We start from the raw sequence: 16,950 nt of genomic DNA, 5'->3' as shown, positions 1-16,950 counted from the left end.
GGTGATCGAGCAAATTTCACGATCGGCTGGAAAATTATCGGATTTTAAAATCGATCCTGAAATCTCAAGATCGGCTCAACCCCAAAAGTGACTTTTCTCATAGAAAACCACTGACTAGGATTGAGTGATCGGGATCGGTGATCGAGAAAATTTCACGATCGGCTGGAAAATGATCGGAAATCGGATTTTATAATCGATCCTGAAATCTCAAGATCGGCTCAACCCTAATGGTTGATGGTAGATCTGCATAGAAACCAAAGACGCGCCATTTTTTTTAACACAATGTTTTACATTGTGGCATTTATCTCCTGTTTCAGACACATCAGAGTATTGATCCCTCTATAAATTGTCGTCCATTGACAGAACGCCGATAGCGCTACATAAATGTTAGACTACCATTCTCTACGTTTTGTGTTTCTGGCTCCCCCGATCAGTCGACCTATCCATTATAGAAACTTGGCATGTTGGGATGTGAAGCTCGTGTAGGGGCATAGTAGGGTTTGCAGCAGTAGGATGGGAAGCTCATGTAGGGTTTGCAGCAGCAGGTCAAGGCTCCAAATAGGCTCATTTGATCACTGCCTACATTTTTGGCTTCTGGATGCCCTGCTATTGTATTGATTTACATAGTATATTTCATAGCCGTACTTCTATTTAGCTTTCCGTATCCTGGACCACACCATGTCGTCTTCACTCACATCCTGAGCTGCAGTTAGAATCCTACGAGCTTTAGAAGCAATTCATTAATATTTCAGTTTGGAGTGGACGCCATATTTGTAGTGGAATTCCAACACACCAGAACCCAACCCCAAAGACAGATATGGGTTTGGGCCAACCAAATCAAACCGTTTTCCCCTTGTGAATCGGTGGCTGTATTGCCAAGATGTATATGCATTTTTTCAATATGCTAATTAGCTCCTTGGCGCAACAAAGAGCTCCAAAGACTTCATTTCCATGGCCAATATCTTGGCAATGGAGTCACCGATGCGCAAGAGGAAGACACTGTTTGATTCTGGTGACCCTAACCTATCTATCTACGGGGTTCTTATACAACAACAATGCTACAATGATAACATTTACCTTAAAAAGTTTTTTTTTTTTCGAACATTAGTTCCTATCAATCTTGTAAAGTACAGTAACAACGAATCAAAAAGCAGCATTGAAGACAAGCAAGTATTTTTGTAGACAGTATCATAAGATCATGCATTGACAGCGTAGATACTTTCGGCATTCACTATTGGGTAACAAAGAAAAATTTCTCGTCTGTGCATGCTGGGACACGGGTGGGGGTGGGGAACTTTGGGAAACGAACAGAAGTTTTTTAAAAAATAATTAAGAAACGAGAAGGATGGGGGAAAGGGACAAGATTTAAATGTTGTAGTGACCATTCCTGGGAACTTACTCAGAGCCTTTGTTCCATAACCGTCGTCACCTAATCCGAGGCTGTCCTGCCCGGCAGTACCCAGAGAGTGAGCAATGAGAGAGGAAGAGGAGGCGCAGAAGAGGAAGGAAGAAGTCAGTGGAGTTGAAATGAATACTACCATGACAGACCGTGCAGAATAACAACCTGGATCCATGCATGGTCTGCTTTACCAATTCAGCCTTTGGTGGGTTACAAGCCATATTTTTGGTGAAGGTGGGAGGGTTACAAGTAGAATGACCTTAAAAAAGAACAGGGCTGAGATCACTGGCAATGACCATGAGACTGGACAGAGTTGCTATATGGTATCTGGCCTAGGTACCAAATTTGAAGAGGAGCTAAAAGAGGTCATCGAACATATGGTTCCACAATGGCTCGCCTTCGTAAGGGAGAACATACTCTAGGATCTGACCACATTTTTTTCCCCAAATAGTTCACATACAGATCTTATGGGCTTAGCTATTTTTCTAACTTTGGTAGTCGGGATCAGAAGTCTTGGTGGAGTCATGTGCCACCATCTTGAGGAACATGGCTGGATCTCCCTAAGATTGCTTCGATCAAATCATGGTCTTTGGAGAGTTCAAGCCCAACATTTAGGCGTTACACCCAATGGCAGGAGTGAAATAGAGGGGGCCGAGGTTGGTTAGGGGGGAAATAAATGGTTCCACCAGAGTCAATGATACTCTCATGGGCTAGTTAGACCTGGTGGAGGCCTAAGGACAATTCATCGGTGGCAGAGGCCCATGGCTATATTGTATTGGACCTCTAGTTGGTGCTAACCCTAGCCAAAATCCTTATCAACATTACCCAAGCAATGACACCAAGGAAGGACTAGCCAATAGTAGTAACAAGTCGTGACCATATGGTTAGGCTTGTCAAGTCTCTGATATCATCAGCAACCTCCTTGTACATGGAATCATAACGTGTTGCCTGTTCTTACAAGGTCAATCTCTCCTCCAACCTATCGTCAAGTGGAAGTAGCCATGTTCTAGTAAGACGAGGTGGACTATGGATGGTATCTCAGCAATACCGCCCAGATATTGGATCAACTCACAAAATGGCGGCTCCCACTGTGGTGGATTTAGAATATTTTTGTAGGTCTAAAGCCAGAGGATCCAGGGTGTATTGGTGCAGAGGTCACAGTAGCAATGCCTCTCCTGCCTATTGGTCCTATATGCCTAGATGCGTGACAGGGTGAGAGGGAGGGATCGTGTCATGCGTGTCACCCGTTCCTTTTCGTTTGTGCCACACGTGACATCGTCTCCGAGGCTCTACTTACGGTCAGGATCACTTGTTTCTTGCTCACTCTGCTCCTTGTTCTTGTAGAATGGGAACTTTCGTGAAAAGATGAAGTTCTTTTTACGCCTGTCATTGAATGACTGTGAAGGAGAGAAGGCATGGGGCAAAAACAGGGGCGTCTAATTCTTGTCACACTCATGCTGACAAAACTAGTGTGTAAATGTGGCTGCAACTGCAGTGACCAAAGTATTGGCAGGGCACAAAAAATGGTCAAAAAGATAAAAATTCAATTTTTAAAATTTTTTTAAATTCATTTTTGATCGACAACATACTTTAAATAATTGACTATGATCTCTTAGTATTTTTGAGGCCTATGGCTGACCCCTCGTCTCCTAGATCTAGTCATCTAAGTTATCCATCAATTAAAATTCTACTATTACACAGACAAAAACCAGTAGACTGTATCCATAACTATCTCCACCTCCTTTAGTCATCGCTGATGCCCCAAGAGGCCATGGGGGTTACCATGAACCACTTGGAGGCTCTTAGTAGGCCTGTACAGATGGTTATGGTCACGGTTTATGGATTTTCTTCTCTATATTACAGGAAACATAGTGGCCAACAGTCCTAAGAAACAGGAAGGAGACATGGCCGATCCCAAGGGGGCCAACAAGAGGTGGAGTTTAACCCAAATTTAACCCAAGGTGAGTCATTTTTGTGCATTTTCTAAGTGTTTCAGGTCCGATGTAGAGGTATGAATATATTATTATGTGGTCTATCACCTATCTATCTATCTAATCTAATCTATCTATCTATTGTATCTATCTATCAATCTATCTATCTATCACCTATCTATCTATCTATCTATCAATCTATCTCCTATCTATCTATCTATCTATCTATCTATCTATCTATCTCCTATCTATCTATCTATCTATCTCCTATCTATCAATCCATCTATCTATCTATCTATCTATCTATCTATCTATCTATCTATCTCCTATCTATCTATCTATCTATCTATCTATCTATCTATCTATCTATCTATCTATCTATCTATCTATCTAGAGCTCTGACTGGTAAACAGGGACACATTTCTAGACCTAAAGTCTCTCCCTGCATGTAACACGTATGTCTGATATTCCACATCACAGACATATCTGCAGCCTCACGACCACAATGTGAAATATTTCTTGTTCCAGTATTTTTAATATTTTATTTTTGCCTTTCACATTACTTTGTGCTGCTCGGTTTTCTCTCCAGAACAGTCCCCTTGACATGTACTTATTATATTTTTTATATGTAACGTGAACTATTTTTAGATTTAATTTATTTTGCTGTAATCTAAAAAGCCGTAGATTCACCCCAGCGGGTTTTCAGGTTTTCAAGTCAGTACACAATTTTCTTATGCATCAATGCTAGAAGTTTTTGGTCCGTTACAGATTATGGAATAAAAAAAAAAAAGTGTATCTGTTTCCGTTTGAAGTGTCTATCATCTATCTATCTATCTATCTATCTATCTATCTATCTATCTATCTATCTATCTATCTATCTATCTATCTCTCTCTCTCTCTCCCCTATCTATCTATCTATCTATCTATCTATCTATCTATCTATCTATCTCCTTCCTATCTATCTATCTATCTATCTATCTCCTATCTATCTATCTCCTATCTATCTATCTATCTATCTATCTATCTATCTATCTATCTATCTATCTATCTCCTATCTATCTATCTATCTCCTATCTATCTATCTCCTATCTATCTATCTATCTATCTATCTATCTATCTATCTATCTATCTCCTATCTATCTATCTATCTATCTATCTATCTATCTATCTATCTATCTATCGTCCCGGCACTCCTGAAATTTTCCAGAAAATAAAGTATTTATCTCAGAAAATTATTGCAATTCCTTTGTGTGTATTGGAGCACCACAAAAAAACAAAAACAAAAAACCCCTTCCTTCATGGTCTGTGACTATTCTTTGCGATAGTTTAATGTCCATTGCTGACATCCTATAAGGGAAGACCACAATGGACATTAACAATGATAATGTGAACAGACACACAATGCAAAGATTGAGTCAACTTCTCTCCTGTTTATCTCATTTCAGGTGCAATTTTTATATTGCCCACACCTGTTACTTGCCACAGTTTGAATGAACATGCTAAAAACAAATTTACAAACAATTTTGAAAAAGCGCCAACAATTTTGTCCATCCAGTTTCTGGTGTTTTGTGTGAAATTATGTCCGATTTGCCTTTTTTTTCGGTTTTGGTGTTTTGTTCCAATACACAAAAAGGAAATAAACATCTGTGAACATTCACTGGCATCCCATTGCGGCATTCCGCTCCGTATTAGGCCCAAATGAATGGGCTTAATCGGGAGGGATCGATCCTCGCGCCGTGGATGCCGCAACTGATTCTGCCAGGCGCCATTTTTGGCAGTGGATTTTGAGGTGGATTCCGCGTCAAAATCCGCTGCCAAAAGTCTCCATGTGAACTAGCCCTAATTGATAATGATAATAATAAAATATATTTTTCTAGTTTATCTAAAAAAAAAACCAATGGGGCACATTTACAAAACCCCAACTGCTTTCAAAAAAGGTGCGCCATTTTGGTTGGATACCAACGTTGCATCAGAAATCGCGCTCATTTCTTTTTCTGCTGTTCACGCCCCTTTGTACAATAGTGGGTGGAGCCAGGCCTTCATAGGAAGACACATTGAACATTATAAGCATAAGATCCGCAACACAATAAATGTCCCCCAATAAACGATCCCCAGTAAATGTCTCCCAATATCCTGAAATCTTAAATGACGCCAGATTACAACGGATCTAGTCTACATTTTCAGAAAGGTCTTGCGCCTTCTGGTAACTTTGTCTAATTTATCAACACATTTTTAAACTTTCAAAATCTCAGATTTTTGTAATGTAATATATTGGGTCACTTTGTCACTGAAGTTTTGCACCACTTTTACATTTCAAGCATATCTGAACTTTCAAAAAAGAAAAAAAAAAAAAAAAAAGGAAAAAAATAAATAAAAATTAAAAATGTAAAACAGATATATGGCGGCCGATTAACCCATTCACCTCTGATAAGCTTGTGCTACTGAACAGCAGCTTTTTGGGGCCATAGAGTATTTTGTGTAAATGATGAGGGAAATGTTCCTCCCGGTGGAAGGTACGCCATATTTATAAGAATGGTGCACCTCGTCCTATAGGTGCAACCAGCACCGGCTCTGCCCCAATGTACTTACTGTTAAGTCTTCAAAGGACCTACCTTTTTGGACTTTATGGTTGCTGGAAATAGTCTGTGCCAAGCATGCAAGTGTTTTCCATAAGGACAGGATAATCTTATTATCCATATCTACCCAATCTCACAGAATGTCCTGGAGGCTCCCACAAAAAGGGGCGACCCCCTGGCGCAGAACCCATTAAAATCAATGGGAGGCTTTATTTCCGCGCAGAATCTAACGCTAGTTATCACGCCAGAATCAGCGCCAACTTCCTACGTGTAAATGCCCCCTATCATACCTAATCCTTCCTAAGGTTATGTCCACCATAGTTTTTTTTCCCATTGTTAAAGGGAACCTCTCAGGTCGATTTGGGACACTAAACCACCCACAGGTCCTTATTAGAGTTGAGCGAGTAGTATTCCATCGAGTAGGTATTCGAAATACTCGTACTCGATCGAGTACCACTCGCTATTCGAATGGAAAAGTTCGATGCAGAACCATCATTGATTGGCCGAATGCTATACAGTCGGCCAAACAACGCTGGTTCCTCTCCTACCTTTAGAAGTCTTCTCCGTGCAGCTTCCCCGCGGCGTCTTCTGGCTCTGAATTCACTCTGACAGGCATCGGGCCTGGGCAGAGCCGACTGCACATGCCCGTGCTATAAGAAAATGGCCGCTTTGACTGTAAGTAGGCATTTTCTTGTAGTGCGGGCATGCGCAGTCGGCTCTGCCCAGGCCCGATGCCTGTCAGAGTGAATTCAGAGCCAGAAGACGCCGCAGGGACGCTGCACGGAGAAGACTTCTCGGAGGATCCAGCCCGACCCTCACTTGTGGACTTGGTGAGTATAATTTGATCGAATGTTGCCTACCCCTGAAACGAGCATTTTCCCCCCATAGACTGTAATAGGATTCGATATTCGATTCGAGTAGTCGAATATTGAGGGGCTACTCGAAACGAATAGCGAACATTTTACTGTTCGCTCATCTCTAGTCCTTATAGTCTGGAGGTTTAGTATCCAAAATTGCCCTGTTTTAAAGCCATACATGTCCATATTAAAAAAAAACAAAAAAAACTTTTGCATATGTGAACCTAGTCTTATTCCGACATCTGCTGCCAGAGGCGAAACCTATAGGTCCTCAATGCAAAATTTGTAAACAGGGCCTCCACTTATCATGTGGTGTATATAATACTGGTGACTGGTATATATAAAACTTCGGGCCCTGTCAATCTCCAGGGCCCCGTAGCAGTTATTACCTCTGCACCCCCCCTATAGCTACGCCTCTATCTGCTGCCTGGGGAGAGTCAGGACTAGATAGAATTTAAAGGCTTTATCTATGGAACCAGAGGTGAAGGAGTTAAATCCAATGACAACTTAGCTGCGAAATAAAGTATGTCATGCCTGAAAGAAAAAAAAAAAACTAAGATAGTAAAATCATGCAGATGCAAAGCATGGACCACAAAGCATGGAAGAGAACCAGAGAAAGACCTATGGCGGCTGCGGAGATGGGAGGATGGATAGAATATGAGATGTGGGACTATAGCCATGGACATGCATGCAGCTGAACGTGGAATGAGAAGATGGATGGTCAATGGACTGGGTTATATGTCTTCTCACAGCGGGAAATGTAATGCATCAATAATTCCTAAATACGACACTTCTATCTGATCTAGAACCTCCATGTGACATCATATGCAAGATCGCAAATAAATCATCATCATACGGCATCATATAATAATAGTAATAGAAGTCTCCGGACACACATTAAAGTGAACCTGTCACCAATAGCAATAGGAAATGAAGTGTTAAATAGTGCCAGATTATTTTTTTAATTTTTTTAAAAAATTTTATTTAATTTTTTAACATTTTTTAAATTAAAGAGATTAAAGAGAACGCATCACAGGAAGGGAAAGTCAGAAAATCAGGACTTATACCCTAAAGGGATTGTATATTAGTAATAATACACTTTTATTTTACTGTATACCTATTTACCAGTTGTTAAAATTACACCCACCCTAAGTGCCAAACGGGGGCAATTCTGGTTTGTGGGAATCACATGATCTTCTCTCAACCAATCAACAGCTCTGTGTTCTCTGTGAAAAAAACTCGCAATGTGTCATATATGAATGAGCCGCCTCTTTCAACTTCTGTCTGACAGTTCACTTAACCCGGCCCCTACGCCGCTATGCCATCCCCTACATTGATAACTCCACCCCCTACACCACAATCCCCATCCCCCACACCGAATCCCGCCCTCTACCTTGCTATCTCCAGCCCATACACTGTAAACATTTCCCCCTGCACAGTTACCCAATCCCCGTGTAGCTATACCCATCCCCTACAATGTTACCACTACCCCCTACATAGTTAACCCCACCCCCTACACCACAATCCCCAATCCCCCACACTGAATCCCACCCCCTACCTTGCCATCTCCAGCCCATACACTGTAAACACTGCCCCCTGCACAGTTACCCAATCCCCATCCCCTACAATGTTACCACTTCCCCCTACATAGTTAACGCCACCCCCTACACCACAATCCCCATCCCCCACACTGAATCCCACCCCCTAACTAACTATCCCCAGTCCATACACTGTACACTGCCCCCTGCAGTTACCCAAACCCCATCCCCTACAATGTTACCACTTGCCCCTACATAGTTACCCCCACCCCCTACACAGCTAAGCCTGATGCACAATGGGTCACCAGTCTAACGTAACTTAAAAGGGTTTTCCAGAATAATCTGTTTTTGGTAAGGAGGCTGGGAAAGTGAAAAATAACCCAAACCCATACTCCTCCCAGTGCTCCGGTGACTCCCAGTGCTGTCTAGTCCTATTGCACTCGTGAAGTCCCCTCAGTGCGTGATCATTGGGACCAGTGGCCGATTGGTTGAGACGAATTATGTGATACACCAGATGACTGTATACAATCAGGAAGTACTTTCTTTTAAGTCCCGCCCACCCTGTTTAGCCAATTGGAGGGCTGTTTAGTGGGTGTCATTGTACTGACCAGTAGAGCTCGATTATTGTATCACTGTGATGTCCTTACTTTAAGTCTATAGTACAGTTTCCAAGAGGCCTGAATTTGTCAGGATTGTCCTGAAATTTTCAATAACAAATTCGACTTGTCCCAGCCCAAAAATGTGTATCCAGAAAAGGTCTGAATTTTTTGGAGTAGGATAGTGACATGTACCCTTTAAATATTATTCGCCCATTTCTCTGTTGCCATCTCATGCATGAGATCAGCGACATCGAAGATTACAGAGGCACAGAGGGGTCACTTAATTTTCTTGTCTAGATAAATGTAATTAGAACCGTTACTTTGTGTTGTTTAGCGTTCAGCCGTGGCGATAAATCTCACTTGTCCCGGCTATACGCGAGGGTGACAGGTCCACAGTAATAAGAACACAAATCAACCAGCAGCATCTCAATAGGATCAGAACAAAGAAATACGTACACCCCCCGAAAAAAATATTCACTCCCATTTTGATAAGTAATACCTGATAACATAACGCAGAGATAATGTCCTGTTCCCCAAAATTTTTGAAGTGACATGATTTGGATGGTGAAGATCACCACCAAATAGGTGGAACACTCTACCCCTTGGCACTGGTTGACTACTCTAAAAGGGGAGGTCTGAAAGGGCCGGCTCTAAAGGGGGAGGTCTGAAAGGGCCGGCTCTAAAGGGGGAGGTCTGAAAGGGACGGCTTTAAAGGGGGAGGCCTGAAAGGACTGGCTCTAAAGGGGAAGGCCTGTAAGGGACGGCTCTAAAGGGGGAGGCCTGAAAAGGCTGGTTCTAAAGGGGGAGGCCTGAAAGGGAAGGTTCTAACGGGTGAGGCCTGAAAGGGTAGGCTCTAAAGGGGGAGGCCTGAAAGGGACGGCTCTAAAGGGGGAGGCCTGAAAGGGAAGCCTCTAAAGGGGGAGGCCTGAAAGGGATGGCTCTAAAGGAGGAGGCCTGAAAGGGACGGCTCTAAAGGGTGAGGCCTGAAAGGGAAGTCTCTAAAGGGGGAGGCCAGAAAGGGCTGGCTCTAAAGGGGGAGGCCTAAAAATCCCAATCAGAGCCAAAAGGGCACAATGTTAATCAAAGAGATCCTAATAATTAATTTCAGCAATTGGTGGGGTCTTCATATCCAGACCTCATGAGAAATTTTATTGAAAGTGACCTTTTGAGTCGAAACAGAAAAACATATTCAGGACAAAAAACAATTGCAAACACAAGATTGGAAATATTATTCAGATATCCGGGTGTTATGTAATACAATTATATTGCATGTTCTACCTGTCCATTGTACTTTTTATTTGTAGGACTTTCTAGTGAGGCTTCAGTAATCTGGCAATATTGGGGCATACCCTGGTAGATTGGGGGTAGGTTTAAAAAGAGTCTCACAATTTGGGGAATTACAGTGTGTGCTATTAGTATTGCTTTCATAAAATATTTTAATGGTCTGAAATATGGTGAAGGTATCAGTGGTCCTCTTGTTGTGATGGACATTTCCATAGAAGGAAAGGGGTGTCACAATGGATCACCTACAGTATTTTGATGTCAAGATCTACCACTTACAACATAAGGGCCTCAAAAAAATTAATAAAAAGGGATCAAAAAGTTGTGGGCATCTCATAAAAACTACAGCTCGCCTTGCAAAAAACGAGCCCTTACACGGTTCTATGATAAAAGTTATGGGTACTAGAATATGGCTAAGTTTTTTTTTTTTTTTTTTTTCAAATTTAATTTTTTTTAAAGCAAATTATATCAATTTGGTGTCATTGTAATCCTAGAGATTTAACTTTTTTTTTTTTTTTTTTTTTTTAACATTTCATGTAGACTGCAAAAACTAACCCCCCAAAAAATGGCAGAACTTAATTTTTCTTCTCATTCCACCCTACAAATATGTTTTACCATTTGCAACACATTATACGGATAATTGACTGGTGCCATTGGAAAATACAACACGTTCTCCCCCCCCCCCAAAAAAAAACAAAAACAAAACAAGGCCTTATATAGTTGTGTAAATGGAAATTAAAAAAAAAATAAAAATAAATAAATAGATATGAAATCAATGGAAACGGTTAAATGCTACACAGATGGGAATCATCATCCTAAATAGGCTTTATTGCCAATAAGATCATGACTGACGCCGTTAAGAAGAGGAAGGAACCGGGGAAGATAATGGCGACTTAGATTTGTATTCTTGTACAGGCAGCGTGGATCCAACACAGAACGTCTAATGATCGCAGTCTCAGTTACGCGGCAGCGATTGCCTCTAAAGCTCATTTGTGTAATTGCATAATTATGAGATAAAATATAACAATCTTCTCTTTTGTGAATTCATTATCATAAACTCTCCTCAATTACGCACGTTGGATAAAAGTCATTCTCAATCCATCTTGGAGGAGTCGAAACATTCCCCGCTGTCATGTTTGTATTAAAGGGGCATTCCCATTTATTTGTAGCCTATCCCTTCTATTTTTGGATAGCAGACAGCTCATGGGTGGGGTTTAACAAAGGATGTACCATTTTCCCGAGCTGGGGGAGAGCTCCTGCTGAAGCTAGTTGCCTTACAGAAAGAGAGAGCTCGGCAGGTTGGTGAAGACAAGGGAGTTTGACTCTCTCTTACTTTATTTCCCACAGTGTTGATCAGTTTTGTTACATATTCTGGATATTTTCTTCATTTCAAGTTCCTCAGAATGATATACAAAAAAAAAAAAAAAAAAAAATTCATGGCACCTTAAGTACCAAAATAACTCCTCTTTGCTAAGCGACTTGGCAGCGATGGCAGTTCTTAGTTCGGAGATTTTTTGCTAATTATAGGAATCTTTGTGCATGAAAAATTTCTGCCCGTTTCCGACTTTGCTTTCAACTTTGATAAAAAAAATATGACTAAAACTAAATTTCAGCACAAAGACTTGCATATGGTATAAAAAAAAAAAGTTACAGAGGAAAATTCAATCTAAGTTTTTAACAAAAAGTTACTTAATAATGGCAGGGACATTTATAGACGAATGGCATGGTCCATGCTTGGGTCTGATGGCACTGGACAGGCACGACAGCCTGATGCATGGCGTGGCATCAAACCCGGTGTTGTGTCATTGAAATGGACCTTTCACCAACTCCAAAAACTTCAACTTTTTGTATCCTTCCCTTTTTGGGGAGAGCCAATTTTCATAGAAGTCTTAAGGAACTGATTACTTAGAGGAGACCTTTCACCATCTCCACCAACTTCAACTCATTATATTCTTCCACAGTTGTCACTCCACTGATTCCAGCACTGTTGGAATTTTTTCTCTAGCCCTCACCCTTCCTGAGTAATCATTTCTGGTAGTTTAAGGATGTTCATGCTCTCTACTATAAATGTGGGCGGTCCTGGGTTAGATCAGAGAGACAGGCACTGCCCACCTGACAGCAGGGAGCATAACTTTGCGGAAACTACAACAATGATTGCTCGGGAATGGTGGGGGCTAGAGAAAAAAATCCAACTGGGGTGGAATTAGTGGAGCAACAGCTATTGTAGAACTTAATGAGTTGAAGTTAGTGGAATATGTGAAAGGTCCCCTTTAAGTAATCAATTTATAGTAAAATTAGCCAAAAAGGAAGCCTAAAGGCTCTCTACTGCCACGAATATGTCATGACCACGTAAGGGCATTTATAGGCTAGTATGCATATCCTTAAAAAGATGATAAAAAGATCCATATTGAGTATGGTTACTGGTCTGGGAGGCAATTTGGACCTAATAGGATCCCTTTAAGGTAGACGGCGAGAGATATTTGTACAACTAAAATAGGATTTTCTGTTTTTAGCCTTATAGTGACATCACACATTACATAATGTGCACATATATGACATCACTGACTACAGGAGAACTAGAGAATTTTTGGTGTAACTATTCATCAACTCAGCATGAAAACCCCTCGAAAAAACTATGTTATTTAGGGTTGAGCGATCGGGATCGGAAAAGATCGGATTCCGATCGGCGATCGAGTAAATTTCACAATCACGATCGGAATTCCGATCCTGGGATCGAGGTCGGAGGTTATTTCCTACAATGCTTTGCTACTGGCCAAGCATTGTGGGAAAAGCTAACAATGTTAGCTAGGTCCCATATGAATGAATGGATGCAGCCGGCGTCCGGCTGCTTAACCCCCTGCGTCCATTTATTCTAATGGAAGACTAGCTAACCTCTCTAGTAGTTAACACTTACCTGCACAGATTGCTGGTCCAGCCCCCGCTTTTCTCGCTCCTCTTCTCGCTGTCCCCTCCTCCCAGGTTAGGGTTACAGACCTAGGAAGAAGGCGGGGCTTGTGTCTTAGGAGAGTGTGGGCGGGTACTGGGATGGGAGATGTGAGTGATGCACTCACATCTCTCCGCCCACACTCTCCTAAGCCACAAGCCCCGCCTTCTACCTAGGTCTGTAACACTAACCTGGGAGGCGGGGTCATCGAAGCAGAAGAGGAGCGAAAACAGCGGGGACCAGACCAGCGGCAGCGCTTCTGTGCAGGTAAGTGGACACCAGGGAGGACTAAGTAGCCAGAGGATTTTTTAATCACTACACAGCGTGGAGTCTAACAATTAAAGCGTTCAACTTTAAGACTCCATGCTGTGTAGTGAATAAGATTGTTTTTAAAATCCGATCTTCGATTATTAAAAAAATCCCACTGACTTGCATTGGGATCAGGATTGGGTTTGAATGGAAAATGATTGGAAATCGGATTTTAAGAAGGATCCTGAAATCTCAAGATCGGCTCAACCCTAATGTTAAAAAAAAACCCGGTCAGGAAAGGGTTAGAGAGCAGCAGGACAAGAAGATAAGAACACTTGTGTCCAGGAGGAGTTCTCTTAGTGATCAATTACAAGCCTTCCAGGCGGACACAAATCTACATTAAATGAAATGAGGGAAACATTACGGGACAATTGTCTAGAGCCGGTTCCCGATTTCGCTTTTATGGCCCATTAGGAAGAAGATGACTGTTGAAGCTGGATCATCGAAGCACAAAGAGGTTCACAAATATTTCCCTCAAGAAAGGGACTTGGTAGTTTTTGCTCCATTGCTCTACCAGTGTGGCATGTAATGGTGAATAGCGGGGCCCAACCTTGGCAAGGCCAAAAATAAACAAATAATCAAATTGTTTTGAGCTGTATTCAGTTCTGGAATGGAAGGAATGGGGTGTAAGCCAGAGGATTTTCTTTGAGTGCTAACAATGCGGGGTTCCCTTTAAGAAAAATCATGTCTTGGGCGCAGTTTGGTTGTCACATGGCAGGAGGTCCCAATATCCTATTGCCTCCCAAACCCTTAGGGTAAGTTCACATGGGGTTTTTTGGTTAGGATTTTGAGGTCTGCCTCAGGTTCCGGTCCAAAAAACCCCATGTGAACTTACCCTTATAGGCCAAGTTCACACAGAGTTTTCTGGTCAGGAATCCGCCTCAAAATCAGCCTCCAATAAAAGCTTCCCAATAGAACTCTAGAACTTGGAGGCCGCCTCAGGTTCCAATCCAAAAACCGGGTAGCCTTGACCGAAAGCCGGTGCACTGCACCGACAGCCAGCTGTGCACTCTGCTCTGGATTAGGCCCAATGAATAGGCCTAGTCCAAAGGAGGGACGGTCTTCAGGCGCATGTCGCAAGGAGAATTCGCCTGAAAGCATGAGCATATCGCCAAAACAAACGGCTCCCGGAAAAAAGAACTGACCGGCTCCCGTTGATTTCAATGGGAGCGGTCTTTTTGGTCAGGATTTTGAGGCGGATACGGCTTCAAAATCCTGACCAAAAAAACGCGTGTGAACTTACCCTTTCCGGGACACTATTAGGTCCAAATTGCCTCACAAACCAGTAACAGTGCCGAGTCCACCTGGATGGGTGTTCCGTCATTCTGGACCCCACCATCCAAGGAATTAGTTCTCCACATGCCCGTCCATTAAAATGACATTTTTGCCGTCTTTATATGGTGGATGTTTTTGGTATTTTTGACATTAAATCCTCAGAATTCCAGGCAATGGGTCTTGCACATGTTGCAAATACGGGTCGTAGGTCTTACGTAAGGTCATTTTTTGAAGGTGTTACAAGTCTTGCCAAAAACTTGAGAAGTTTGTTGAGTCTTTGAGGGTTCCTTGAAATTTGCCATGCCCTAGGACTATGGTTAGTGCCTATATGTATAGTGGTAAGAACAGATTTACTTATTATTGGCAGCGGAGTCTCCTAAAACCCGTCACGTCTGATACTGCCCAATTTTTGTGCCTTCGGTAATGATCCAATAAAACGTCCGTCACAACAATCACTGGATTAGAGGACATTGTTCCCGCCGTAATCTGGAAGCCATTACTCAGCGGAAATAGAGACAAAAACATCTGAACGTGAAAAGCCAAATGTAATAATAAGAGCGGTGATGTATGGGGCACGCCGGGCCGAAATATCTGTCCGAAGAGGAAATGAAATCACTCGCCATTATATGGGGCCGCGGGGAAATCAGATCCAATCCCCCTACCCCCCCCCGTATGAAATTCTATTATGGGGCTATGGAACAATATGTAACCAAAAATAATAACATAATAATACACAAAAATTATTTATTCATTATATTTTTTATATATTTTAATATTTTCAATTTTTTTAATATCTAAATTTGTATTTTTTAATATAAAAAAAATAAAATACATTTTTTTTCTATCTATATTATTCATATATTTTTTTTTTATACATTTTAATATTTTCAATTTTTTTTTATATCTAAATTTGTATTTTTTAATATAAAAAAAATAAAATTAATTTTTTTTTCTATATTATTTATATATTTTTTCTACTTCTTGGTTTGCAATTGTTTTTTTTTTTTTACTCCTGAATAATTTTTAATTTTTTTTACATAAAAACCATGGCTACGTCTCTAAAGTCACATAAGCATAAAAAAGTCACAGTTTTTAAAATCTCGAAACACAACTTACCCCTTTGGCATCGATCACTCCGGGCTTTGAGTTAAATTTTACAGTTTTCAATCTCGCCCGCTCTTTCCTTTCCACTCTGTAATAAAATTCAGGATGTTAGAGCTATATACATGATACAGATGTATACCGTAAGGGTAAAACCATGGCTGCTTTTTTTTTCTAAAACAGCGCCACAGTTGTCCACAGTTTGCGTCTGGTACTGCAGCTAAGTTCCGTTCACTTCAATGGGCTATAGTTGCAATATCAGCTACAACCTGTAGATAGGTGGGGCGCTGTTACTGAAGGAAATTAGCCATGTATATCTAGTCCTGTGTATAAAATCGTTGTCATGCCCCTTTTTTGGGACATGTTCAGTGCATAAAGTGCCCGCTTTATGTGGGAGTTTCCTGGACATTCGGGGTGAATAACCAAGCATGGTTTTACTATACACAGTGGATGGATAACCTATTCCCCATAGAGAGGCCAATAGTGGCCAGGGAGCCACATAGTGCCCAAAATGTGACATGCTTTGTCAAAACAGGGTCAAATAAACCAGCATCTCTCTAGCTGGTGTTGATCAGATCTGCACTGATCATACTGATTATACAGAAGAGGACCTGCGGTCATATCATGGTCACATGACCACAAATGTGCAGGTTCTACACCCAGCAGGAGACTGGAGACTGGGAGGGGTAGGAATGGGGGAATTGTTACTGCCAAGGGTTGGTATGGGAAAAGGGACAAAGCTGCTGAAAGTGGGGGAGCAGTGGGTAAGGGGCAAATCTGCTGACAGTGGGGGAGCAGTGGGTAAGGCGCAAAGCTGCTGACAGTGGGGGAGCAGTGGGTAAGGGGCAAATCTGCTGACAGTGGGGGAGAAGTGGGTAAGGCGCAAAGCTGCTGACAGTGGGGGAGCAGTGAGTAAGGGGAAAATCTGCTGACAGTGGGGGAGCAGTGGGTAAGGGGCAAAGCTGCTGACAGTGGGGGAGCAGTGGGTAAGGGGCAAAGCTGCTGACAGTGGGGGAGCAGTGGGTAAGGGGCAAATCTGATGACAGTGGGTAAGGGGCAAAGCTGCAGACAGTGGGGGAGCAGTACGTAAGGGGCAAAGCTGCTAACAGTAGGGGAGCAGTGGTTAAGGGGGTAATGATG

The 16,950-nt window shown here is 41.9% G+C and overlaps 1 protein-coding gene across 11 annotated transcripts in view; it reads right to left on the bottom strand.

Moving 5' to 3' along the window:
* DLG2 (discs large MAGUK scaffold protein 2) overlaps nucleotides 1-16,950 on the bottom strand; it is a 1,022,754-nt gene that overhangs the window by 14,070 nt on the left and 991,734 nt on the right. For 6 of the 11 annotated variants that reach the window (XM_075266199.1, XM_075266205.1, XM_075266202.1 and 3 more), the window contains 2 exons: nucleotides 15,826-15,901; nucleotides 2,697-2,796 (listed from right to left, as the gene is read on the bottom strand). In XM_075266199.1, coding sequence (XP_075122300.1) covers nucleotides 2,697-2,796; nucleotides 15,826-15,901 — 176 coding nt within the window. Of the gene's footprint in view, nucleotides 1-1,399; nucleotides 1,446-2,696; nucleotides 2,797-7,360; nucleotides 7,458-15,825; nucleotides 15,902-16,950 lie in introns of those variants that run through there. The other 5 variants (XM_075266200.1, XM_075266208.1, XM_075266209.1 and 2 more) reach the window with 2 other exon arrangements.

Source organism: Leptodactylus fuscus, chromosome 2 (genome assembly GCF_031893055.1).
Source record: "Leptodactylus fuscus isolate aLepFus1 chromosome 2, aLepFus1.hap2, whole genome shotgun sequence".
In the NCBI taxonomy this organism is placed as follows: Eukaryota; Metazoa; Chordata; class Amphibia; order Anura; family Leptodactylidae; genus Leptodactylus; species Leptodactylus fuscus.
This window is presented reverse-complemented; position numbering and strand designations above follow the sequence as displayed.